Genomic DNA, 27,455 nt, shown 5'->3' with positions numbered 1-27,455 from the left:
ATGTACATCTTCCAAAACATGCTATGATATCAACAGTTAATGGGGATATTGAAGCATAGTGAGTTAATGGGAGAGTAATTATCTGTCCAAATGGAAAATTGTTCTATTGATTTTTTAAAATAAAAGTGTTTTAATCCCCTGTCTTTCATTCATTACTAATAATGGATAAAGAAAAACGATTTCCTTTTGTTCGTTCATGACTATATCATTATTCATATTTCATTTAAAGTACAAAATATTTGCATGTTTAAATTATGTTCCTTTATTGGTTTTAATATTGTAAATTATTTGCTAAGCCAGGATTCCTAATGTGCAATAAAATTTTGTGAAATATAATTGTAAAATACAACAACCCCTTCATTTGCTAATAACTGTACTCAAGACAGGCACTCTTGAGAATGCAAGCTTAAATCTTTTAAGAACTTCTATTCATTTTTTTCTGGCTACACAGGAGGTTTGTAGTCCTGTTAATACCAAAATAAAATAAGTGAAGAATTTTTTTGCCTTCATTCTAGACATAAGAGACTTACTAAACACACATATGTATGTGTATTTATATATGTATATTCAGGATTCACTAATGGTTTTGGATTATAAAAATATTCTGAGATCAGATCAAATCTGATGCAATGCTTGAAAAAAAAGTAAGGTGCACCTGTGATGGTTGACACATTGGTGAATTTTTTTCAGTGAGTGGCTTTTTCATTTCAAGGTTTGATATTTCTATGAATCTATATGCCCATTTTCTACAACATTGCAAAAATGCACCAAATAATTAATATCTGTCTAACTTTGGTAAGAAAAATTCTTGCTTCTTACAGAAAGATCAAGCATTCCATTCTTGTGGACAAAGTTATTGGTCCCGTCAATATGTTCTGTGTCCTCTAGGTAGCTGTAGTTTATGCAGGAGTCTGTGAGGCTTCGAGGTAGGTTAGCACATGCCAGAGGTTCATGTGGCATCTCCGGGATAGGCACCTGGTTGCAGAGTTTCCTCATATGCTCATTGAAAAAGTCTGCGTAGCCTACGTTGAATGACGCCAAAGTGGTATTGAACGTCGCAACTGTGATGGTGGAGATCTGAGATCGCACTAATAAAATGAAAGCGATGTCTTAGTTCTCCCTACGTTAACCTACAATATCAGTTAGACAGTTATACGATTACTTCAGTCATGACCACAATAACAGCTGTAGTTTTTGAAAATATTTAACTTATAGTCTCAAAGCTACTCTCAACTCTCATGGGACTACTGAAGCTACTAAGGCCATATGGTGTGTGGAAAATATTAAAGATTGTAGAAAAATGTGAATTATAACTGGCTTCCTTAAGGCTGAGATTAGGATTTAACTTCTGTCTAACACTGACTTAGTTTAGTTGATCAGCATAGATGAATTTTACCCACTGTTAGATGATAGATCATACTGATATAAACTATTCGTTTATAGCATTTTTATCTAGTATATTAAGGAACAACAAACATGAATAATTTTTTTCTCCTTTGGCTAAAAGTAACTGAAAATAAATTTGTGGTGGTAACTAACAGATATCATTGAATACCTGAAATACAGTGCAGATCAAAGAGGGACTAAATTTATGCTTCTATGAGAACATAAGAAAAAAATCAATTATTCTGTTAAAAGTACAGAATGAGAAGCTGTCTTGGATTATACCCAGAGACACATGTTTGCTGCATACAAAACACATAAGAACTTATCTAAAATAGAAGCTGTCTCAAAAAAAAAAAAAAAAAAAAAAACTGGTGGCCGTGGAAGGCAGTGACTTTCCTCCCGCTGAAGGTATACAAGCCCTTCAGAGAGATCTCATAGAGGGGATTGAAGCACTGAATCTGGATGTCTTCCAAGGTCTCTTTCAGCCCTGTGGGTCTATGAGCTTTTGAAAAGAAATATGAATGGCTTGTCCTTGCTCTCCCTCTGAGAGGTATGGTGTTTACAGTGCGATGTTAAATAGTTCTTGCCACTAAGGATATGCTAAGAATGGCTAACAAGTAAATTACCAAGCAATTCAGCACAAGAATGCCAGTTTTCAGAAAACACAGGAAGTGGATTACAATGGGAAAGTAACATGGTGTAATGACAGAAAACAAGAAAAGAAATCTGAACTCCTGCCCGTAGGCCTCACCTCATACCCACCTTCCTTGACGGTGTTTTCTCCATGGCTGTTGGAGGGGTCCGGCAGGTCGCTTACCAGGGTGTGATGGGAGTGGGAATGCCTGGCGCTCAGACTCTCCATCTCAGTGGCTGCATCTGAACTGCCTCGCCGGGTCAATTTCCCTGGGATGAATAAGAGCACCCCACAAGAGGGTTTTAAAATCTGAAAGTTATTCTGCCAAGATATTGTCTTTCCCAGTGACAGCAGGGAGAGTGTGGGGCTGTTAGGAAAAGTGTGAAACACAGACAAAAAAGCAAGAACTGAACTTGCCATGGGGATATTCAGGGTCAGGAAGATTGATGAAGCTGCCTGTGATAAGGTCAGCCCCAATCTTAGCCAAATGTCAGAAACCATCTGTTGTGGCCCAGCTAGCTGTCAGCTCTCAATTTTAAATTGGCCTATTTAATATGCAATCCAGAAAGAAAAATATATATATATATATTTTTCCTTTGCTGCTTTTTTGAAAAAAAATTCAAGTTTAACAAAAATCTGCCGTCTAGATTCACAATGGAAATTAATGCACAGAGCACCCTAAGGCCATGTTTCTTTGTCTAGAATGATCTAAGAAATAAGATTGTTACCTGTCTAATTTCACAGAACTCTTGCATAATTACTTCAATTATCTGGATTTATTTGGCTGTGAAAACATAGCATTATTTTGGTACTGGAGAACCCGAATTTGAGCCCCAAATTTCTTGGCTGAATTGTTCAAGAACGATTCAGGTTTGCCCAGGAGCCCTAGATCCAGTTCTAAACAGGTCACTTAAACTCTGCCCTATTTTGGAAGGCCTTATGGTCACCTAAAATGGTGGTTTGCCAGCCTCCTTTCTCAATTCCTCGCCTGTCTTCTCCCAGCCCAGAGAAACTTCCAAAGGAGAATGCGCTGCGCGTGGGGGACACATCCAGGTGGTCCTCGTGAAGCAGGAAGGGCACTCCCATTCTCCGTGGCCTCCTCTTGCCTGTGTGGTGGAATGGAATGGAGCCTTTCCTCTCTCGGTCTTCTTTGCGGCTCTTGAACTACAGTGATGAGAGGTGCAGAATTAGGCACAGGGCAAAGAAAAGGTTACAATCTGCTTCCCAAGGGGCTCCATGATCTGCAATAAAATACAAGAAATGTGCCAGGAAGAGGAGACCCAGAAAGTCACTGAATATCATCCAATAAAAATGGGAGAAATTTCACGTTAAAAGAGTGAAAGAAACTAAGTAAAAGGCCACGTATTCCGTGGGCCTTTCTCCTGGGTTCGGTTAGACTAGTGGTTTGCAAAGTGTGGTCCCTGGACCAGCAGCATCAGCATCACTTGGGAACTTATTAGAAATGCAAATTCTCAGACATATTATATTAGACCCTCAGAAGCTGAGGTCCAGCAATGTGTGTTTTAACAAGTCTGGTAGTTAATTCTGATGCACACTAAAGTTTGCAAATCACAAGGTTAGAGTCACTACTTGAACCAGCCTCTCTTTTTCTGTTCCATTTTTCACGATGGTGATCCATTGTTCCAGTTAGCCAACTTTAAATGTGCGCCACTGTTCGTAAGAAGAGTCAAAGAAGATACAGACCATACATTGCCACAAACCCATTATTCCTACCAAACAAGTTCAAAACCAAGTGCAACTAAAAGTTTAGAATTGCTAGGGAAACTTTTAAAATATAACAATTCCTTAGCCTACCTTCAGCAATGCTGGTTTAATTGGTCTAGGATTGAACCTGAAGATGTATTTTTTAAAGCTCCTTAAAAATTATCATATGCAGCCTGTATTGAAAACCACTTTTTTCCTTTCAAATGATCAGTGTTTTAAGAAAATTGATAGTCATTGTCTTTTGTTGCGTCATTAACAAAGGCAGAAAACTGCTTACTTAGTAACACTTTCAGCTCATAATAGGTTAATATCGTGTTCTGTGTTCTTCGTCGGCATAATTAAACTAACAGTTTTGAAAAAGAGAAAGCAAACCACTATGTATATACATGTACATAGGTCTACACATATTATTTTCTGTTTATCTCCAATTACTTACAAAAAAGAGAGGCAGAGTAATGGCAGAAAAATATAACGTATTTAACTAGAAGACCTACTTTTGAGTTTGGACTCAATCTTGGGCAAACTACCTAAAATTTCTAAGGGTCAATTTCTTACCTGCAGAATGAGGAGAATAAGGATGTCATTGGATTAAATGAGAACTATTTATATAAAGTACTTGATAAAAATGAGTTGAACCATACAAATGAAAGTTACCATCATTGTTACCACAACTACTTCCACCACCACACTACTTTACACTGCTTTATACGTATGATCAGAATTGAGCTTCATGACAACCCTGTGGAGCATTTAGAATAGGAAGTTCACTCATACACACAGAGGGACTTGCACAGGGGTATGCTGCAAGTCAGTGTTACATCTAGGAGCTGACTTCTGTTTCTAATGTCCCTTTCCCACCTCACCCCATACTGCAGTATGATCAGAAACATCTCATGTCCCACTGACATTTTTTATTTACCAAAATATCAAAGAGCATAAGCATTTCTACCCACCTTTTTAAAAATATTCATACCCAGGTCTGAAGAAAGATCTGGGACTGCAGATCTACGCAGATTGGTCAGTGAAACCTTGGAAAAGGCCTCAGAGCTAAGAGATTTTTCCTCCTCGTTACACTTCATGGTGAGATCCTTAATAAAGGTAGACAATGATCAAGGACTTAGGACTTTACATCCAAATACTGTTCCTATTGAAATGTCACATTTTTAATAGGGATGCGCCTATAGCTTTGACATCTTTGAACAATTGAACTTGTATGTCTGGACTTCTAGAATCCAAATTCTGCTGGTGAGAATATATATTTCATATTAATTATAATTTCTGTCTTGAGTTTTCGGCAGTGAGGTCATGTAGCCCCAGATTTAGAATGCTAAGAAAATAGAGAGAAGATGGATCTCTCTTTTTTTTTTTTAATTAAAAGAGTGTTTTTTTTTTCCATTGAATGATTCAGTAAAGCAGATATCCACTTAGGCAGACTATCTACTACTAAAAACAGACTATATTTCCTTTTAACTCTGCTATTGCTCGTTTGTTTTCAGAATATGCAGGAAAAAATTTCAGACTCAGTCAATTCACATTTAAGTAAATCCAAACAACTGGAACACACTACAAGTCATATTTTTCTCTACATTTTCAACACCTGGTGTTGATGAGAAAGAGGGCAAGAACAAGTGTTCAAGCTGGTATTAGGTCATTCATTTATCAAAAAGCAATTGCCATAAAGATATCACCGTATCAGTACACATTCAGTTTACTTCTCCAAACATTTATAGTAAATAGCAAGACTATCAAAATGCAATATTCCTAATGATGACATTAAGACACTGGAAAATGTTGGCCAGGCGTGGTGGCTCATGCCTGTAATCCCAGCACTTTGGGAGGCTGAGGCAGGCGGATCACGAGGTCAGGAGATCGAGACCATCCTGGCTAACACAGTGAAACCCCGTCTCTACTGAAAAAATACAAAAAAATTAGCCGGGTGTGGTGGCAGGCGCCTGTAGTCCCAGCTACTCAGGAGGCTGAGGCAGGAGAATGGCGTGAACCCAGGAGGCGGAGCTTGCAGTAAGCCAAGATCGTGCCACTGCACCCCAGCCTGGGCGACAGAGCGAGACTTCATCTCAAAAAAAAAAAAAAAAAGACACTGGAAAATGTTGAGTTATGCAAAAGAGGTTACATCATGTTTAGTAAAATCCTATGTTACTGATTTTATATTGGTAATCAACAGATTAAATGTCAGAACTCTCTATTAATTACTACTTTGATTATCCAGAAGACCCAATTTTCCACTATTCTAGATAAACAAAGACTTATACTAAATTAGCAGGTGCAAGAGGTGCACTTCTTCAAATGATTAAGTGCTAAAGCCAGCAAAGGGTCAAGCATGCAAGATGGAAGGGAAAAGATAATAGCAACAGTGTAACCCACCAACCAAAAAGTCAGCACTAGAGTACCTAAGAGCTGGATGCACAGAGAAAAAAAGAATCCATTATGGCAAAGTTGCTGGTTTGAATGACAATGAACTGAGTTTTTCTTACTTGGGTTTTGTGGGTGTTCACTAGTGAGGGAGCTGCCACCACCATGGAGCTACTCCTGGGTCTGGGCAGGAGAGGAATATCTGGCTCTGGAGGCTTTTCTGGCTTCTCTTCCAACATGTGTCGCAGCCTTTGTAGATAGTACATCAGAGACCACTGAGTGCCTTCCTCAGACCAATGGGGCTGAAGTAGGCAGCGCAGAACAGCAACGTCAAAGTAGGTGGCATAGCGGGACCTTTGGCATGGAGGTATCACAAGAGAGGCCCTGTTCCCAATGGCAGAGAGAAGATAATTATACTGGCAATCAAGCTTTCAGAGGGGCAGCACAGCATGGCTTATAGCTCTACTTTTCTCATTTGTTTAGTTATTCATTTACTTGTTTCTTATGTAGTTTACTCTAATACCCTTCCAACTGGTCTCTCTCATTCCACTTTCGCTAAACATCTCCTGAAAGTAGAGATATTGAGAGAGTTTTGAAGGATGGATAGGAATTAGCCAGGCAAAGTTGAGGTTTGGGCAGGAGGGAGGATTAGCATTTCTGTCAGAGGGAACAATGCCTACAAAGGTATGAATTTTAAAAATCACGAGTTTTAAGGGGAGACCCTAATATTTGGTGAGTAATTTGGGTGATGGACAATGATGAAAGTGAGAGCTATAGAAATAGATGAGGTTCAGATTACAATGCTTCCTTTATGCTAAGATCAGGTTTGACTTTTACCCCGATAGAAATAGAAATGATATTTGCCTTGCCTACTTCATTGAGCTATTTTAATTTCAGTTGTGAAAATATTATGTAAAATAACTAAGGAAAAGCTACAAAACGCTAAGAAACAGAAGTTTTGCTATGAGGAAAATAAATAAAATAAGTTTGAAAATTCTAAAGTTATATATCCTTGCAAGAGAGCAAGACCAATTTTTTTAAAAATCTCAAGTTCCTGGGATTCTATTATTCAATTTAAACACATAATATATTCATTACCTAGTGTTCAATTTAATTCTACTACAAAGTAGTTTTAAGAAATTACTCAGATTAATACACCATCCTATGTATCTTAGGTGCAACAAATTGAATGTTTGTGTCCCACAAAATTCAGATTTAATGGTAAATTTAACTTTCTCACCTTGAACAACATGTGGTCTGGTAAGAAAGACAGACAATAAGTGACAAAATATAAACTTAGAACTTCCGGGATCCAAGATGGTATCTTAATTCTAAAATCTAAACTTAACTCCCAAGCACAATTTCCTTCTGATTTAGGTGATGCAAAAGAGAGATGTTTGTACCCTACCATGAACTAGCAAATGATGCTACCCACACACAAAGTGCTCTCACAAAAAACGCAGCCACAGAGAGTGAGTAGGGATTTTCCTAAACTTCTTAGGCTCATATTTTTTTAATTAAAAAATCTACGGCTCACTAGTGGTTCAAGAAAATAATTCCATAGGACACAGCTACTATTTTAACCTATTAACTAGAATAAAAACTATGGTGCCGGGCGCGGTGGCTCATGCTTGTAATCCCAGCACTTTGAGAGGCCGAGGCGGGCGGATCACAAGGTCAGGAGGTTGACACCATCCTGGCTGACAAGGTGAAACCCCGTCTCTACTAAAAATAGAAAAAAAAAAAAAATTAGCCAGGCGTGGTGGCGGGCGCCTGTAGTCCCAGCTACTCCGGAGGCTGAGGCAGGAGAATGGCATGAACCTGGGAGGCAGAGCTTGCAGTGAGCCGAGATAGCGCCACTGCACTCCAGCCTGGGCTACGGAGCAAGACTCCATCTCAAAAAAACAAAACAAAACAAAAACAAAAACAAAAATACTATGGAGTAAGGACTTGGATGTTTGGTGAAACTTTTGTCTCACTTGATACATTTGTTATGAGTCATTGGTAAAATACATTTCTGACTGTGGGTTTCAGTAAAAAGTTCAAAAATACAAATCCAAACCATATCTGTGCCCTGCAAATTATTTTGACAGCTCTTCTACTTCCCTGTCGAAGCACATACCATACTTTATGATTTTTTCTCTTGTTAATAGCATTGTCTGATGGGTTGAGGTACAATTGCCTGTGTACACAATGGTTTTGAATTTCAATGCTATCTTACAGTCTAATATTCTTGAATATTTTGACAAGTAGGAAATAAATATAAACTGAAGTTCAAACACAAAAGTGAGTTGGCAGTCACATGAAAAGAAGCCTTCTACAATCCCTAAATTCCCGTATGTGCTATGCCAGAGTTTATCCTTTTTCCAGAGACCTAGAATATTCTTTGGACATCAGTTTTGTGACAACTTTAAATCTATCATAAAGTCTTACAGAATCTCCTTCCAACCACTTCTCATCAGTTCCACAGACACCACCCTAGTCCTAGCCACTAACATCTCTCATCAGGCTTATTGCAATTACTTCCTATTAATCTACTAGTTTCTCCTCTTATTCCTCCATTCCCTGGCTCAAACCCTTTCAATATATTACTTAATCCCCTTGGAATAAAACGCAAGCTCCCTTACAGTAGTGAACCAGGCCTGAATAGTCTGGCTGGGTTTACCATTCCAAACTCATTCTCTATTATGCTTGCCCTGGTGTGCCAGTTATTGATTTATTGCCTCTCAGCCCCAAATACATTTTTGAGTAAAAAGCCCTGTTTTAATATTTTCTCAAATTGTCCAGCATGCCACTTGTTTACTCCTGAGACCCTGAGTGCCACTTGTTTATCCTAAGACCCAGTTTGAGGGAAACTAAAAACTTTGATTTTCATTTCTACCCATCTCCTAAAAGGCTTTCACTGCTCTCCCTTCCCCCACCCATCCCATTTCTCCTTCTTAAAGATGCATGACGCACCCAACCCACTCCTCTCAGCCGATCATTTATACCGCAGATGATAGGATTTCTTTTCCCCTGCCCCCATGCTGTAATCTTGGATTTTTAAACAAAAGACAAAGTATAGGGTTGGCTGGTTACCAGCTGGGTAATTTTAGGTCCTCAAGGCTTTGTGACAATCATTTGATTTATTATAAGAGCCTGTGAAACTGTTGTTTTCTTGACTAGGCTGCTGTGGTTAAGATAGTTATTAGTTCGACCAAATTATTTCCTCCCCATTGGAATAGCTGGTAGTTGTTCTACACCCATTACCTTCTGCTCCACACTTTAAAGTCCCCAAATGTTTCTAGTTAGTAAATTAGATTAGGGAGTTCCATAAATTACTTCAAATCCCTAGATCAGTGCTCTATGTGAGATAACCATGAACCACGTTCATGAGAATCCTTCCTTCCAAGAAGGATACGAAGGAGGGAGGTTGTTAAAAACGCAGGCACCAGGTCTTGCCCCAGACTTCCTAAACCAGAATTTCAGAGGATGTGGTCCAGGAATCTTTATTTTAAACAACATTCTCAGGTACTCCTTGAATACTCTTTTTAAAAAATACACAAATTGCTTTATTGGATATCAATAAACTGCACACATTAACTATACAAAACGTTTCCTTGATACAAAATGTATGAAATGTAAGTACCCATGTACTTTTAAAAATGTAAACATCTTCCTCCCAGGCCTACCTGTTGGGCTCCCAAAATAGTTCTGGGAGATACATAGGGCAGACCAGAGCACCCCACTTAGGCCACTGACAAGTGACAACCATTACTTACAGTCCCTCTTGAGATATTGTTAAATTGCCTGGGAAACAGGTGACAACCACACCAAACAGGAAGCTGAAATAGCTGCTCAGGCCCAGAGCATCTCAGGCTCTAGACACGTCCTGGTGTCAGCCACCGCCTTCAAAGGTCCCGTGGCTGAAACTGGGGGTGGATTATTGCAGTCAAACCTCGCCGAGGGTGGCCTGAGGGCTCCTTCAGGGAGGGAGTGGGGAGGGTCCCCTGACTGGGGTGGACACTGTCTGTCAGTTCTTGTCCTGTAGCTCAAACAGCTGTATCCAAACAGTTCTGAATACACAAACACATGCAGAAAAGCCAGTTCAAGAAAGCCCCCGAGCTGGGGCTGCCAGCTGCCCTCCCGCCAGCCATTCACAGACATGGCCACGGGAAGGCCTCTTTCAGAGTCCACTGAGGGATCCAGCAGAGGAAACAGAACCAGAAAATGGTTTTCATCAAAGTCCCATGCGGCTGATGCATCCAGAAATGGGGGCGCTCAGGAGGGAATTCTGTGGCATGAGGCATGGTGTCCTCCTTCCTTCTGGAGCTTGGGGAGGCTGTTGGTTGGCGGGGGGCAGCGTGTCAGGTAGGGAGAGGAAGAGGGAGCCTCTAGGGTCAGCGAGAGACCACTGAGCAGCCCGACTCTTGGTGCTTGTGGAGCAGGGCCATTCGGGAGAAGGTTCGAGCGCACTCTTGGCACTGGTACTTCTTGACGTCCAAGTGGGTCTGGAGGTGGGCCCGCAGGTTGGAGCGGTCGGCGAAGGCACGGCTGCAGTGGGGACAGGAGAACGGCTTCTCACCAGTGTGGGTCCGGACATGGCCCCGCAGCAGCCAGGGTCTGGAGAAGGCCTTCCCGCAGGTTTCGCAGGGGAAGGGCAGCGTGTGGCTTCGGATGTGTCTCTTGAGGGCACCCAGGCTGAGGCATTCCTTACTGCAGTATTGGCAGTTGAAGGCTTTTTGAAACTGGGAATCCTTGGCCTCAGAGACCTGGGCCAGCTGCTTGGGCACTTGGCCCAAGCCTGGGAAGGTGGTATCGGTCTCTGCCTCCAAGGAAGAAGCTGAAATGGAGGAGAAAGACCAAGAAGGCTGTGAGCGTGGGCTGGGCGACTGGGAGCCTTTCCCGCTGTCCTCATCCGACAGTGAAGTCAGTTCTGCCTCCGTGGGACTCTCTTGGGGGAGTCCCAGTTGGAGGGAGGCCCTGGCAGTTGGTTGTGCTTGGAGTGCCAGGAAAGCGTCCCAGACGAGTGTTGGCAGCGAAGCAGTGGGGTTAAGGTGAGCCTGGTGGTAGGGCTGCTGGAAGGTAAACTCTGGATTCGAGTCCGGCAGTTTGCTGTAGTTAGGCTTCCGATCAGGGTCAGGGAGCTTCCTGACGAGGAAAGAGCGCGGCATGGTGGCGGAGGCAACGAGGTCGCTGAGTAGCGCAGAAGTAGTGCAGGCGATCCGCTCGCTAGGCCGAGCCTTGGAGCAATAAGTGCAGCCGCCCGCCAACTCCCTTAAGTACTCCAGGGGAGCAGGGTGGGACCTTTCCGGCCACGCCTCTTTATCACTTTCGCGCCAATTGGAGGCGTGCCTCCCCCTAATGTCACGCTCTGAGCAAGTGGGCCGGGCCCGGCTGGGCTCGCGCGGTAGCAGCCCGGGCCCGCCTTTTTTTTTTTTTTTTTTAGTGGCGCGATATCGGCTCACTACAACCTCCGCTTCCGGGTTCAAGTGATTCTCCTGCCTCAGTCTCCTAAGTAGCTGAGATTACAGGTGCCCGCCACCACGCCTGGCTAATTTTTGTATTTTTAGTAGAGATGAGGTTTTGCCATGTTGGCCAGTCTGGTCTTGAACATCTGATCTCAGGTGACCCACCCGCTTCGGCTTCCCAAAGTGCTAGGATTACAGGCGTGAACCACCACGCCCAGCCTTGAACACTCTTAATAATCCTATATGGAATCGCCGTAACTGAGAAGATATGCTGACGGTGTTGTCCCTGAGGGCAACAGATGACTAAATTGGTATCTTTCTCTATATACAAAATGTATTGTCTGAAAGTAATTATCAACTGTACAGTTGAGTCCCATAAGCATTAACTATTTTCTAGCAGGGCATGTTAGTTCAGCAGATGATGGGCTGCAGAACAGCAAGACTCCAACAACGTAAGGCTGTGATCAGAGACTAGAAACATATCTGTATCTTATGTAATCAAAATTTGTTGAGTAAAATCACATTTCAACTGATTGATACTGAAAGAGACTTCATTTGAAAATATCAATAAATTAACAAGACGTTTGGTAGCAAATATTTAAGTACCTCACTTTAAGGTGTTATCCAATCACTAGTTTATTTGACTTAATGTGTGAGCTGTACTGCACTTAATATTCAATAAAAAGCAGGAACTATCAATAAATATTTTTATTTCATTTAAGACAGTATTATCAGGTATGATCAAAGTATCACCATCCAATAAAAGTCATTTTAATTAACCAGCAGACTAACATGTGAGAAATAAATTTTCACAACTGGATAAAAATGACATGAGGGAGGCCAGGCGTGGTGGCTCATGCCTGTAATCCAAGCACTTTGAGAGGCTGAGGCATGCGGATCACGAGGTCAGGAGATCGAGACCATCCTGGCTAACACAGTGAAACCTGGTCTCTACTAAAAATACAAAAAATAGCCGGGCGTGGTGGTGGGCACCTATAGTCCCAGCTACTTGGGAGGCTGAGGCAGGAGAATGGCGTGAACCTAGGAGGTGGAGATTGCAGTGAGCCGAGATAGCACCACTGCACTCCAGCCTGGGTGACAGAGCAAGACTCCTGTCTCAAAAAAAAAAAAAAAAAAAAAAATGACATGAGGGAAGCTTCTTAGAACATGTGATAGAAAAGTTCTTTTCAAGTCTAATATCCTCTGAATCTAAAAGTTATTTCCTGGAGAAAATTAAAAATGAAAATGTTATAAAGGAATATGAATACAACTTTTCTTCTAAATGATATATGTAAAAATAATGAAGAAAAGCACATATATAAAAAGTTATTAATGTTTATAGCTACCTGATGGCTCATGGATGATTTTCACTTATTTTAAAAATATTTTATATATTTACATTTTTTCTGTAATCGACTCTATACAAAATTATATGCATAGAATAAACAACATATTATGACAGAAAAGAATTTCAAAACTGGCAAGAATTTCTTTAGTCTATTTTCCAAGCAACTATGGCTTTGGAAAGTCAAGTTATCCTTAATTAGGGTTGAGACCTGAGAGCAGAAAGTATTGAAGGCACATAAGCACTCCGGAAATAACAATCTCTGGAAGCAAAGAACTGTCAGTCTTGACTCTGTGCAGTATTTACTGAAGCATAAATTAACTCTCTGCATATAGTAATTAAAGATGAAATCTAACATTAATTTAAAAACTAGCTACCTGTTTACTTATTGCAGAGTACAGAGAAGACTGATGTGCAGTTCACTCAAGTTCAGAGCAAAACAGATAATGAATTGTATTTGATACATACAGACAGCTTTTGTTACTAGGATATTTGCATTGTTTTGTTATTAAAGTTCTCTTCTTTTCTGATTAATACATGAGCTCTTCCAATAAAGACACATGAACATTTGTATTTTCTGAAAGCTTTACCTTGCATCATTTCCATGGCAACCAACCACTGCAGCTGGGCAGAGAGAAAACCTAATTCATTTTTCCAAAGTGCCACTGATTCATGTCTAATTAACACATGTGGGTGTATGTTGCTGTGGGTGACTATGCACATATATGTGTCAGGGAATGCATATAAATATATATATAAAGAGAGAGCTTGAGTATAGACATATCAGAGAATAAGAAAAAAATATCTGTTCACAAATAGTAGTCTTGAACATTATAGCTGGCTTTTGTTTTTACCAGCAAATCAGAATGGAACTATTAACACTTGATTTTGTCAGAGAAAAGAAACATCATTTCTGTCTATATGTCTATATTTGTAAATTTCTATGTTTACTATGGATAAGAAAAATTATATAAGAAATACAAGCTAATGAGTATTTTTATGACCTCAGGATTTTACACTGATCTTGGTTTCTATGATATGTTTAAAAGTCAGACAGAAGCATAGCATTTGAAGTAAAAGATTACTTACTCTTATTTGAAATTAAGTTAAACTTTTTGGAATTTGTATAAAACAGAATTAGTGGAGGAGGAATACTCAATAATTGATGTGAAAAAATATGTACAGAAATAGCCATAAAAATTTTAATATATTAAATGATGGTGACATTATCATTATTATAGCCAGCCTCCAACATAGCCCCCAGTGATCCCTGCCTCCTGCTATTCACATTCTAGTGTGGTCCCTTCCCACTCTGCACTAAAGTTAGTTGGTGTGATCCAAAGTATAGCAGAATTGATGGTATGTCATTTCAGAGATTAGGTTATAAAAGATTAGGTTATAGAAGATTAGGTTATAGAAGATTAGGTTATAGAAGATTAGATTATAAAAGCATCATTTTTGATGCTCCCTTTCTTTCTTGAATAATTTGTTTTGGGGAAACCAGCTTTTGTGTTATGAGCAGCCCTACGGAGAGACACAGATGGTGAGGAATTGTGTCCTCTGGCCAATGGCCATCTGAGTGAGCTTGAAAGCAAAGTCTCCAAACCAGTCAAGCCTTCAGATACCTGCAGGCCTGGCCAACAGCTTGAGAGACTCTGCGCCACAATCACTCAGCTAAATTGTTTCAGCATTCATGATCCTCAGAAACTATGCAAAAAAAAAAAAAAAAAAAAAAAAAAAGTCCTTTGTTTTAAACTGCTAGGATTTGGGATAATTTGTTATATAGAAATTGACAACTAATACAGATTTTGGAACCAAGATAAAACCCTAATTTTGAAAATGGTTTCTTAACATGAAGTAAGGGGTATACTACTGGGAACTGGAGAAGGAGAATCCGTGTTATGTAGTAACAGAAAGTTGCTTAGCTGTGATGTGAAAAGTTAAAAAATAAGTACCTAACAAACTGGGTGATCTAACAAAGGAGACTTCCAAATAAAATACTGAAGGTGCCTTCTAATTTCTTCTTGCTCTTATAGTAAGTTGAGGGAGAAAAGTTATGAACTAAAGGAAGAACTGTTAAAGGGTAATGAGCTGGAACTTGATTTTGAAAAATCTCAGCTTCTCCAGATGGGAAATAATGCTAAAATTAAGAAATGGCTTCCAATAATACATCAAATACAAAGAACTTTTGGAAAAATGTGGTCTAAAGATGAAGCCAAGGGTGGGAGTTACACAGTCATTTGTTAAGACTTCAGAATGATCTCAGGCTATACCCAAGAATACCGTTCCATTAGATAAAAGGCCCTTTCGGAGCTTGCAGTGAGCCGAGATTGCGCCACCACACTCCAGCCTGGGCGACAGAGCGAGACTTCGTCTCGAAAAAAAAAAAAAAACCCTCTAAATTAAACGTTGAGAGTGTGATTCAAATCCAAACATTTATAACTTCTTTTACATGTATATATATATATATGGCTTCTAAGAAACTTAAGGGCACTTAAGTTTCTTAGAGGTTCAACAGAAGCACAAAATAGAAATAAGATTATCTCAAAGAGATTTGTAGATGTGGATTTTTTCCATTCTAGTGGACCCTAAAAAGGTTCACAGTGAACCCACAAAGTTTTAAAAGTAATTATATCAGCAAAAACACTTCCAGAGACAGTACAAGAGGAAAAAAGAGGCCACTAGACTCCCAAAACGTTACTGGCAGGAAGCAAGCTGAGGAAACTACTCAGCTGTAAACACATGCTATCTCTTTTAAAAAAGGAAAGCTGATTTGGAGGATAGAATTAATAGCCCAGAGGGTGGAGCCAAGAACCATGGGCAAGAATAGCACTGAGTTTTAATCAAGGACCTTCCAACATTTTTCCACCTTAATTTCAAAACTAATAAGGACTGGTGCCTCTCATTTTCTCTCTTTGATTATACATGTCCAGAGCAGGTATCCTATGCCTATTTTACCATTGTATGTTGGGCATGTTTGGTGCAGATAACCATATCTTTTTAGTCCACAGGTATTTTAAATCACTTTGGTAACATCTCATAGGTAATAGATGAGTAGGAAGTAATGATTAATGTAGAAATACTTGTTTGGAAGCAGTTGCAGAAATCCAAATAAAGGCTGGGTATGGCAGCTCACACCTGTAATCCCAGCACTGTGAAAGGCTGAGGCAGGAGGATCACTTGAGGCCAGGAGTTCAAGACCAGCCTGGGCAACATAACAAGACCATGTCTCTACAAAAAAATGTTTTTAAAAATAGTGGGACTTGGTGGTGCACATTGTATTCTTATCTACTTGGGAGGCTGTGGCAGAAGAATTGTTTAAGCCTAGGAGTCTGAGGTTACAGTGAGCTGTGATCATGCCACTGCACTCCAGCCTGAGTGACAGAGTGAGACCCTGTCTCTAAAAAATTAAATTAAAAAAAGAAATCCAAGTAAGAAATGATAAGGATATGAACCAAGCCAGTGACTATGAGGTTGGAGAAAAAAGATTTGACAGACATTAAGAAGGCAGAATGTAAAGGACTTGGTGTAGAGTGAACCTCATATTTTTGACTAGAATATCTAGGCCAATAATGGTGGCATATACTGACATAGAAATAAATGAATATATGAATATTTAAATAATACAATAAATGTAGAGACTCTAGTACAATTTTGTACACATAAATATCCAAAAACGTAGTTCTTATTGTTATTCTCTTAGTCTGTGTCCTAAATAACTACCTTTCCCCAAATCTGATTTAATTCTGTCATTGATGACTTTGTTGTCATCAAATAAAATGAAACCCTTGTGGAGGTGCTGGTGGTCATAATGGTTACTTTTGAATCAGTGGAAGGCTAATATAGGAAGAGTTTGTACATCTTCAAAAGAACTGTGTAGCCAGATTTTAGGATAAACACCCTTGATTCCCATCTGATGGTGTTCACACCCTTTATCATCTTCTCTTGAGTGCAGGCAGGAACTGTGATTTATTTATGACCAATAAAATATGGAAAAGGTAAAGGGATGTCACTCCCATAATTAGGTTACCTTATATGACAAAGGTAATGAGACATCACTCCTGTGGTTATGTCACATTATAAACACTGTATTAGCAGACTGGAATTAGAGAGGATTTCTCTCCCTTGCTGGTTTTGAACAAATCACCTGCCATATTTTGAGGTAGCTTATGAAGAGGGCCATGTGGAAAATAACTGTGGGCAGGCTTCAGAAACTAAGACCAGTCACCAGCCAATATCCAGCAAGAAAACAAGGACCTTAGTCCTAGAACTGCAAGGAAATGAATTCTGTCAACAACCTGAGAGAAACTGTAACTGGGTATTTCCCCAGTTAAGCCTGTGAGGCAACTGCAGTCCATGCCAACACCTAGATTTCAGCTTGGTAAGACCCTGAAGCAGAGAATCCAACTAAGTTATGCCTGGGTTTTCCCTTACAATAGAAAGATAATAAATGTGTGTCACAGAGCAGTTAAAAAAAATGCAAGAACCATAGACGGAAACTACAGAAAAGCAAATTTTGATCACGTATAAGAAGGACATTCCACTAAACAGAGCTACCTAAAACTAAAACAAGCTTCATGAGGGAGCACTAAATTGATCATTGCTTAAAGTTGTTAGTACATCAGCTAAGTTATAGGAGATGGGATTGATTATCCTCACAGAGTTCCTTCCATATTACTTTTACAATTTTTAACTATCAAATTTTTGTTTTAAATTGATGGATAATATATATTTATGAAGTACAATGTGATGTTTTAATATATGTTTATATTATGGCATGATTAACTCAAACTAAGTTACAGATTCATCATCATCTCATATACTTTTTTGTGGTAAAAATATTTAAAACCTGCTCTTTTAGTAATTTTGAAATAAACAATGCTTGATTGTTTATTATAGTCATCACTCTGTGCAATAGATCACTAAAGCTCCTTCCTCTCATCTAACTGAAATTTTATACCCTTTGATCAACATCTCCCTTTCCCCATCCATCCCCCTCTCCCAGCTTCTGATAACTACCATTCTACTCTACTTCTATAAGTTCAACACTTTTTAAGATTCCATCTATATTATATAATTTTAAATGCTTATCGCCATCGACCTGGGACAGTAAATCAGTGGATAAATACAAACAACCCTGTTTACACAACCAAAGTTGCTATCAAAATTTCATATTCTCTACCAGCAGAAGATTATTCAACTGGGCCACTTGCTTTTAAAGTCCAAAGAAAGACACAAAGACATATACATTATTTACATATTATTTTTTTAAAGCACAAGATAGTAGTATTTTGGTTAAAAAATTGTATTCATATGACTGTGCTTTAAACAATTCTAAGAAATCTTTCAAAAACAATGCACCCATGTAGCCTAATTCTAACCAGTTGGAGGTAGATCATTTAAAAATTATCAAATGAAAAGGTAAGTCAGATAAGAAGCAAAAAAAAAAAAAAAAAAAAAAAAGCAGGGATTGGCCCGGCACGGTAGATCACACCTGTAATCCCAGCACTTTGGGAGGCCGAGGTGGGTGAATCACAAGGTCTGGAGTTCAAGACCAGCCTGGCCAACATGGTGAAACTCCGTCTCTACTAAAAGTACAAAAATCAGTCGGGCGTGGTGGCAGGCACCTGTAATCCCAGCTACTCGGGAGGCTGAGGCAGGATAATTGCTTGAATCCAAGAGGTAGAGATTGCAGTGAGCCGAGATTGTGCCACTGCACTTCAGCCTGGACAACAGAGAAAGATTCCGTCAAAAAACAAAAAAAATAAAAAGCAGGGGTTGCAATCCTAGTCTCTGATAAAACAGACTTTAAACCAACAAAGATCAAAAAAGGCAAAGAAGGGCATTACATAATGGTAAAGGGAACAATTCAATAGGAAGAGCTATTTTAAATACATATGCACCCAATACAGGAACACCCAGATTCATAAAACAAGTTCTTAGAGACCTACAAAGAGACTTAGACTCCCGAACAGTAATAGTGGGAGACTTTAACACCCCAATGTCAGTATTAGACAGATCAATGAGACAGAAAATTAACAAGGATATTCAGGGCTTGAACTAAGCTCTAGATGAAGTGGACATAGTAGACATTTACAGAACCCTCTACCCCAAATCAACAGAATATTCATTCTTCTCAGTGCCACATGGCACTTATTCTAAAATCGACTACATAATTGGAAGTAGAACACTCCTCAGCAAATGCAATAGAACTGAAATCATAACAAACAGTCTCACAGACCACAGTGTAATCAAATTAGAAATCGAGATTAAGAAACTCACTCAAAACCACATGATTTCATGAAAATTGAACAACTTGCTCCTGAATGACTGCTGGGTAAATAATGAAATTAAGGCAGAAATCAAGAAGTTCTTTGAAACCAATGAGAACAAAGAGACAACATACCAGAATCTCTGGGACACAGCTAAAGCAGTGTTAAGAGGGAAATTTATAGCACTAAATGTCCATATCAGAAAGCTAAAAAGATCTCAAATCGACATGCTAACATCACAATTAAAAGAGCTAGAAAGGCAAGAACAAACTAATCCCAAAGCTTGCAGAAGACAAGAAATAACTAAGATCAGGGAAGAATTGAAGGAGATAGGGACATGAAAAACCCTCCAAAAAATCAACAAATCCAAGAGCTGTTTTTTTTTTTTAAATAACAAAACAAATAGACCACTAGCTAGACTAATAAAGAAGAAGAGAGAGAAGAATCAAATAGACACAGTAAAAAATGATAAAGGGGATATCACCAATGACCCCACAGAAACGCAAACTACCATCAGAGAATACTATAAACACCTCTATGCAAATAAATTAGAAAATCTAGAAGAAAGGGATAAATTCCTGGATTCATACACCCTACCAAGACTAAACCAGGAAGAAGTTGAATCCCCGAATAGCCCAATAACAAGCTCTGAAATTGAGGCAGTAATTAATAGCCTACCAACCAAAAAAAGCCCAGGACCAGATGGATTCACAGCTGAATTCTGCCAGAAATACAAAGAAGAGCTGGTACCATTCCTTCTGAAACTATTCCAAACGATTAAAAAGGAGGGATTCCTCCCTAACTCATTTATGAAGCCAGCATCATCCTGATACCAATACCAGGAAGAGACACAACAAAAAAAAATTTCAGGCTAATATCTCTGATGAACATTGATGCAAAAATCCTCAATAAAATACTGGCAAACCAAATGCAGCAGCACATCAAAAAAGATATCCACCATGACCAAGTTGGCTTCATCACTGGGAAGCAAGGCTGGTTCAATGTATGCGAATCAATAAACATAATTCATCACATAAACAGAACCAAAGACAAAAAGCACATGATTATCTCAATAGACACAGAAAAGACCTTTGATAAAACCCAACATCCCTTCATGTTAAAAATTCTCAATACCTAGGTACTGATGGAACATATCTCAGAATAATAAGAGCTGTTTATGACAAACCATAGCCAATATCCTATTGAATGGGCAAATGCTGGGAGCATTCCCTTTGAAAACTGGTACAAGATAAGGATGCCCTCTCTCACCACTCCTATTTAACATGGTATTGGATAGTATTCGAAGTTATGGCCAGGGCAATAGGGCAAGAGAAAGAAATAAAGGGTATTAAAATAGGAAGAGAGGAAGTCAAGTTGTCTCAAGTGTCCAGACAACATGATTTTTATGTAGAAAACCCCATCATCTCAGCCCAAAAACTTCTTGAACTGCTAAGCAACTTCAGCAGTCTCAGTATACAAAATCAATGTGCAAAAATCACAAGCATTCCTTTACACCAACAATAGGCAAGCAGCGAGCCAAATGATGAACAAACTCCCATTCACAATTGCTACAAAGATAATAAAATACCTAGAAATACAGCTAACAAGGGATGTGAAGGACCTTTTCTAGGAGAACTACAAACCACTGCTCAGGGAAATAAGAGAGGACACAAACAAATGGAAAAACATTCCATCTTCCTGAACAGGAAGAATCAATATTGTGAAAATGGCCACACTGCCCAAAGTAATTTATAGATTAAATGCTATTCCCATCAAACTACCATTGACATTCTTCACAGAGTTAGAAAAAAACCTTATTTTATTTTTTTAAAAATAAAATAATGAATTTAAAATAAATTAAATTTAAAATTTATTTTAAATTGTATATGGTATCAAAGAAGTATCAAAGGAGACCAGTAGGCTGGGCACGGTGGCTCACGCCTGTAATCCCAGCACTTTGGGAGGCCGAGGTGGGCGGATCACAAGGTCAGGAGATCAAGACCATCCTGGCTAACGCAGTGAAACCCTGTCTCTACTAAAAAAAAAAAACAAACAAAAAATTAGCCAGGCGTGGTGGCTGGTGCCTGTAGTCCCAGCTACTCAGGAGGCTGAGGCAGGAGAATGGCGTGAACCTGGGAGACAGAGCTTGCAGTGAGCCAAGATCATGCCACTGCACTCCAGCCTGGGCGACAGAGCAAGACTCCATCTCAAAATAATAATAATAATAAAAATGAATAAATAAAAAATAAAAAAAGGAGACCCGTATAGCCAAGACAATCTTATGCAAAAACAACAAAGCTGGAGGCATCATGCTATCTGACTTCAAACAAGGCTACAGTAACCAAAACATCATGGTATTGGTACCAAAACAGACATATAGAGCAATGAAACAGAACAGAGACCTCAGAAATAACATCACACATCTACAACCATCTGATCTTTGACAAACCTGACAAAAACAAGCAATGGGGAAAGGATCTCCTATTCAGTAAATGGTGCTGGCAAAACTGGCTAGCCATATGTAGGAAACTGAAACTAGACTCCTTTCTTATACCTTATACAAAAATTAACTCAAGATGGATTAAAGACTTAAATGTAAAACCCAAAACCAGAAAAACCCTAGAAGAAAACCTAGGCAGTAGCATTCAGGACACATGCATGGGCAAAGGCTTCATGACTAAAATGCAAAAAGCAATTGCAGCAGAAGCCAAAATTGACAAATGGGATTTAATTAAACTAAAGGGCTTCTGCATAGCAAAAGAAACTATCATCAGAGTGAACAGGCAGCCTACAGAACGGGAGACAATTTTTCCAATCTACCCATCTGACAAAAGTCTAATATCCAGAATTTACAAGGAAGTTAAACATATTTACAAGAAGAAAAACAGACAAGTCCATCAAAAAGTGGGCAAAGGATATGAACAGACATTTCTCAAAAGAAGACATGTACACAGCTGACAAACATATGAAAAAAAAGTTCAACATCACTAATCATCAGAGAAATGCAAATCAAAACCACAATGAGAACAATGAGATACCATCTCATGCCAGTCAGAATGGCGATTTTCTTTTTTTTTTTTCTTTTTTTTTTGAGATGGAGTCTCTCTCTGTCGCCCAGGCTGGAGTGCAGTGGCGCAATCTCGGCTCACTGCAAGCTCCGCCTCCCGGGTTCACACAGAATGGCGATTTTCAAAAAATCAGGAAACAATAGATGCTAGTGAGGCTGTGGAGAAATACGAATGCTTTTACACTGTTGGTGGGAATGTAAATTAGTTCAACCATTGTGGAAGATAGCATGGCAATTCCTCAAAGATCTAGAACCAGAAATACCATTTGACCAAGCAATCCTATTACTGGGTATATACCCAGAGGAAGATAAAGACACATGCACACATATGTTTATTGCAGCATTATTTACAATAGCAAAGACACGGAACCAACCCAAACACCCATCAATGATAGACTGGATAAAGAAAATGTGGTACATATATACCATGGAATACTATGCAACCATAAAAAGGAAAGAGATCATGTGCTTTGCAGGGACATGCATGAAGCTGGAAGCCATCATCCTCAGCAAACTAACACAGGAACAGAAAACCAAACACCACATGTTCTCACTCATAAGTGGGAGTTGAACATTGAGAACACATGGACACAGAGGAGGACTAACACACACTAGGGCCTGTGGTGGGGTTGGGGGTGAGGTGGGGGAACTTAGGGGACAGGTCAATAGGTGCAGCAAACCATCATGGCACTCATATACCTATGTAACAAACCTGCATGTTCTGCACGTGTCTCATTTTTTATTTGTTTTTTTAGAAGAAATAAAGGAAAAAGAAGAATATTGTTTAACAATAGAAAGGAATGAATTACTAATACATGCCATAATGTGGATAAATCTCAAAAACATTATGCTAAGTGAAAGAAGCCAGATTCAAAAGGCCACAGACTGTATGAATCCATTTATATGAAATGTCTAGAAATGCAACCCAATGGAAATAAAAAGTATATTAGTGGTTATCTGGGACTGGGTGTGGGAATGGGAGTGACACAAGGGATGGGCACAAGGGACATTTTTGGATGATGAAAATGTTCTTAAATTGGATTGTAGTGGTAGTTGCACAATTCTGTAAATTTACTAAAAATCATTAAACTGTGTATTAGTTTGTTTTCACGCCGTTGATAAAGAAATACCTGAAACTGGGAATATAAACAGGTTTAATTGGACTTACAGTTCCACATGGCTGGGGAGGCCTCAGAATCATGGCAGGATGTGGAAGGCACTTCTTACATGGTGGCAGCATGAGAAAAATGAAGCAGCAGCAAAAGAAGAAAACTCTAATAAACCTATCAGATCTCATGAGACTAATTCACTGAGACTTATCATGAGAATAGTACAGGAAAGACTGACCCCCATGATTTGATAATCTCCCCATGGGTCCCTCCCACAATACATGAGAATTCTGGGAGAGACCATTCAAGCTGAGATTTAGTGGGGACACAGCCAAACCATATCATTCCACCCCTGGCGCCTCCAAGTCTCATATCCTCACATTTCAAAACCAACCATGCCTTCCCAATAGTCTCCCAGAGTCTTAACTCATTTCAGCATTAACCCAAAAGTCCACAGTCCAAAGTCTCATCTGAGACAAGGCAAGTCCCTTCGCTTATGAGCCTGTAAAATCAAAAGCAAGTTAGTTACTTCCTAGATACAATGGGAGTATGGGTATTGGGTAAACACAGCCGTTTCAAATGGGAGACATTGGCCAAAACAAAGGGGCTACAGGGGGCATGCAAGTCCAAAGTCCAGCGGGACAGTCAAACTTTAAAGCTCCAAAATGATCTCCTTTAACTCCAGGCCTCACATCCAGGTTATGCTGATGCAAGAGGTGGGTTCCCATGATCTTGGGCAGCTCCGCCCCTGTGGCTTTGGAGGGTACAGCCTCCCTCTCGGCTGCTTTCACAGGCTGGTGTTGAGTGTCTGCAGCTTTTCCAGGTGCATGATCCAAGCCGTCAGTGGAACTACCATTCTGGGGTCTGGAGAACGGTCGCCCTCTTCTCACAGCTCCACCTGGCAGCACTCCATTAGGGGCTCTGTGTGGGGCCTCTAACCCCACATTTCCCTTCCACACTGCCCTAGCAGAGGTTCTCCATGAGGGCCCTGCACCTGCAGCAAACTTTTGCCTGGGCATCCAGGAGTTTCCCTATATCTTCTGAAATATAGGCGGAGGTTCCCTAACCTCAATTCTTGACTTCTGTGCACCTGCAGGCTCAACACCACATGGAAGCTGCTGAGACTTGGGGCTTCCACCCTCTGAAGTCACATCCTGAGCTGTACATTGGCCCCTTTCAGCCACAGCTGGAGCAGCTGGGACCCACGGCACCAAGTCCCTCAGCTGCACACAGCATGAGGACCCTGGGCCCAGCTGACGAAACTGCTTTTTCCTCCTGGGCCTCTGGGCTTTTGATGGGAGGGGCTGCTGTGAAGGTCTCTGACATGGCTTGGAGACATTTTCCCCATGGTCTTGGGGATTAACATTGGCTCCTTGCTCCTTATTTATGCAAATTTCTGCAGTTGGCTTGAATTTCTCCCCAGAAAATGGGTTTTTCTTTTCTGTTGCATAGTCAGGCTGCAAATTTTCTGAACTTTTATGCTGTGTTTCCCTTTTAAAACTGAATGCCTTTAACAGTACCCAAGTCACCTCTTGAATGCTTTGCTGCTTAGAAATTTCTTCCGCCAGGTAACCTAAATCATCTCTCTCAAGTTCAAAGTTCCACAAATCTCTAGGACAGGGGCAAAATGCCACCAGCCTCTTTGCTAAAACATAACAAGAGTCACCTTTGCTCCAGTTCCCTACAAGTTCCTCACCTCCATCTGAGACCACTTCAGCCTGGTTTTATTATCTATGTCGCTATCAGCATTTTGGGCAAAGCCATTCAACAAGTCTCTAGGTAAAGTTCCAAACTTTCCCACATTTCCCTGTCTTCTTCTGAGCTCTTCAAACTGTTCGAATCTCTGCCTGTTACCCAGTTCCAAAGTTGCTTCCACACTTTTGGGTATCTTTTCAGCAATGCCCCACTCTACTGGTACCAATTTACTATATTAGTTACTTTTAATGCTGCTGATAAATACCCCAAACTGGGAACATAAGTTTAATTGGAGTTACAGTTCCACATGGCTGGGAAGGCCTCAGAATCATGGCGGGAGGTGAAAGGCACTTCTTACATGGTGGTGGCAAGAGAAAAGTGAAGAAGAGGCAAAAGTGGAAACCCTGATAAACCCATCAGATCTCATGAGATTCACTCACTATCTTGAGAACAGCATGGGAAAGACCAGCCCCCATGATTCAGTTACCTACCCCTGGGTCCCTCCCACAACACGCAGGAATTCTGGGAGATACAATTCAAGTTGCGATTTAGTGGGGCACAGCCAAACCATATCAAACTGTAAACTTAAAACAGGTTAATTTTATAGTATATAAGTTACACCTCAATAAAACTAGTCTTAAAAATGTTCCCTTTAAAAATACTATGTATTACTAGGCTATAATTTTATTTGAAAGTAGGGATATACAAATGGTATTAGGAGCTCTTGCCCCATAGGTGGAGTGTCAAACCTCATGACTCCAGGTGTCCATAATTTCAACAGGGAATAAGAAGAAATAGACTATTTCTTGTTTTTGGGGAAGGTGTTTGTAAGCAAATTCACTATGTACACCAAATAACAAGGGTAGAGTTCGAATATTTACAAAGAATAGACTTTTAAATTCCTATGTAATTTAGAAGCACTAATTTTAATACAAGGATCTAGTGGTATAAAATATCCTTATATATTAAAACAGATCTTTAACATCTCTACAACATAATCTTCTGATAGCATCATTTGAGTTCTGCACTTAAACATCTTAAGTAACACCTAATTCAGACATCTCATTAAATCAGAAGCATCTTTCCACTTTCGCCCTAGTTTGTTTAAAGGAGAGCCATTCATAGCATATTTCTACAATTATTAATTATACTTTGACCAAGAAAATGTATACATATATTATCCAAATACATATTTTAAGGAACAGAGGCTATCAAAGTAGTTAAAAATGCATATTTGATTTTTGGTGACCAGTGACACATTTTGTCCCTAACATTGCAATCAAGTACCTGGAATGTGATGGGCCTCTTTCCTGGGAAGTTTGGGAGGACAGACTTCCATCAAAGGAGTTTCCTCGGTGACAGCCTGAAATGGTGGCCTTGGGTGAGATGGAATCAGACTGGAATGTTTCACAAACCACCTGGAGTCCCTTTTGGAGGTACAGATAGCAGATTAGGTTTTGTTTTTTGTTTTTGGTTTTCTCCTGTAGCTATATCATCTAGAATTAGCTACCATATTACCACATGGTTCCATACATGGGTTTTTTTTCACTATAGTTAATTATGATATTATGGGCCAAGGAATTTTAACTTCATCTCAGAGAGAATAGAAACAGACTTCTAGGGATCACCTGTGTCATTTCAAGCATCAGGCAAAGTAATTTCATGTATTTTATTTCATTTTATTCTTAATTTCTTTTTCATCTCCATACCCAGTATCTACAGGAGAGTTACACATCAAGAATTCATCATACCAAGGTGAACTGAATAGAAGCATGAGGTAAAATAGAAGCACCAGGTTAGTAGGAGCTAATCAAAGTGAAGCCAGAACATGAGAACAAAAGTGCAAGGTTAACTTTTTCTTCATTCCTCAATGCAGAGATGCAATACACTTTTCTAATCGGACAGAATGACCTTTATTCTGATTTATAAGTACACATTCAGCAGTTCTGTTACCAGGTAGCTTATTTTAATTACATTTAGCTGATTAATGTAATTCTGCCCAGGCAATGTGAGATAGTTTTCCATAGGCATTATAGGTGAAATTCTTTACTAAAGTATAAAGACTCTCAACAATCTATCTGGAAGGTTAGCCCTTACAATTTTAATTTTTACACACAAAATAAGGCATTATTCAATCATGATGGACAGAGAGATAAATACAGTTAGAAATTTCATGAATTAAGTCTTCTGAAGTTGACCATAAAATTCTTTAGCATAAGCATACTATCTGTGCCTCATGTTAGGTGATTTGAGAGATTTAAAAAATTAGATGAATCTGACCCTTAAACTCATGAGCTTACAGTTATGTCTGAAGACAGGTAAGTATAGGTCAGAGAAGCATGTCCAATAGAAAGATAATGCAAGCCACAAACAGCCACATATCTGATTTTAAATTTTGTAGA

General features: G+C 39.6%; 2 protein-coding genes across 15 annotated transcripts in view; both read right to left on the bottom strand.

The window, feature by feature from the left end:
- UNC80 (unc-80 homolog, NALCN channel complex subunit) overlaps positions 1 to 27,455 on the bottom strand; it is a 228,521-nt gene that overhangs the window by 178,576 nt on the left and 22,490 nt on the right. For all 14 annotated transcript variants that reach the window (XM_055290458.2, XM_063645667.1, XM_055290465.2 and 11 more), the window contains 6 exons: positions 26,341 to 26,480; positions 6,238 to 6,499; positions 4,699 to 4,833; positions 2,968 to 3,184; positions 2,149 to 2,289; positions 820 to 1,088 (listed from right to left, as the gene is read on the bottom strand). In XM_055290458.2, the coding sequence (XP_055146433.1) occupies positions 820 to 1,088; positions 2,149 to 2,289; positions 2,968 to 3,184; positions 4,699 to 4,833; positions 6,238 to 6,499; positions 26,341 to 26,480 (1,164 nt within the window). The remainder of the gene's footprint in view (positions 1 to 819; positions 1,089 to 2,148; positions 2,290 to 2,967; positions 3,185 to 4,698; positions 4,834 to 6,237; positions 6,500 to 26,340; positions 26,481 to 27,455) is intronic.
- Positions 9,930 to 12,533, bottom strand: LOC129488365 (zinc finger protein SNAI1-like). The gene has a single exon (XM_055290471.2). It carries the CDS (start codon positions 11,266 to 11,268, stop codon positions 10,495 to 10,497), a length of 774 nt encoding a protein of 257 aa, XP_055146446.1. The 5' UTR covers positions 11,269 to 12,533; the 3' UTR covers positions 9,930 to 10,494.

The sequence above is a fragment of the Symphalangus syndactylus genome, chromosome 8 (assembly GCF_028878055.3).
Source record: "Symphalangus syndactylus isolate Jambi chromosome 8, NHGRI_mSymSyn1-v2.1_pri, whole genome shotgun sequence".
Lineage (NCBI taxonomy): Eukaryota > Metazoa > Chordata > Mammalia > Primates > Hylobatidae > Symphalangus > Symphalangus syndactylus.
This window is presented reverse-complemented; position numbering and strand designations above follow the sequence as displayed.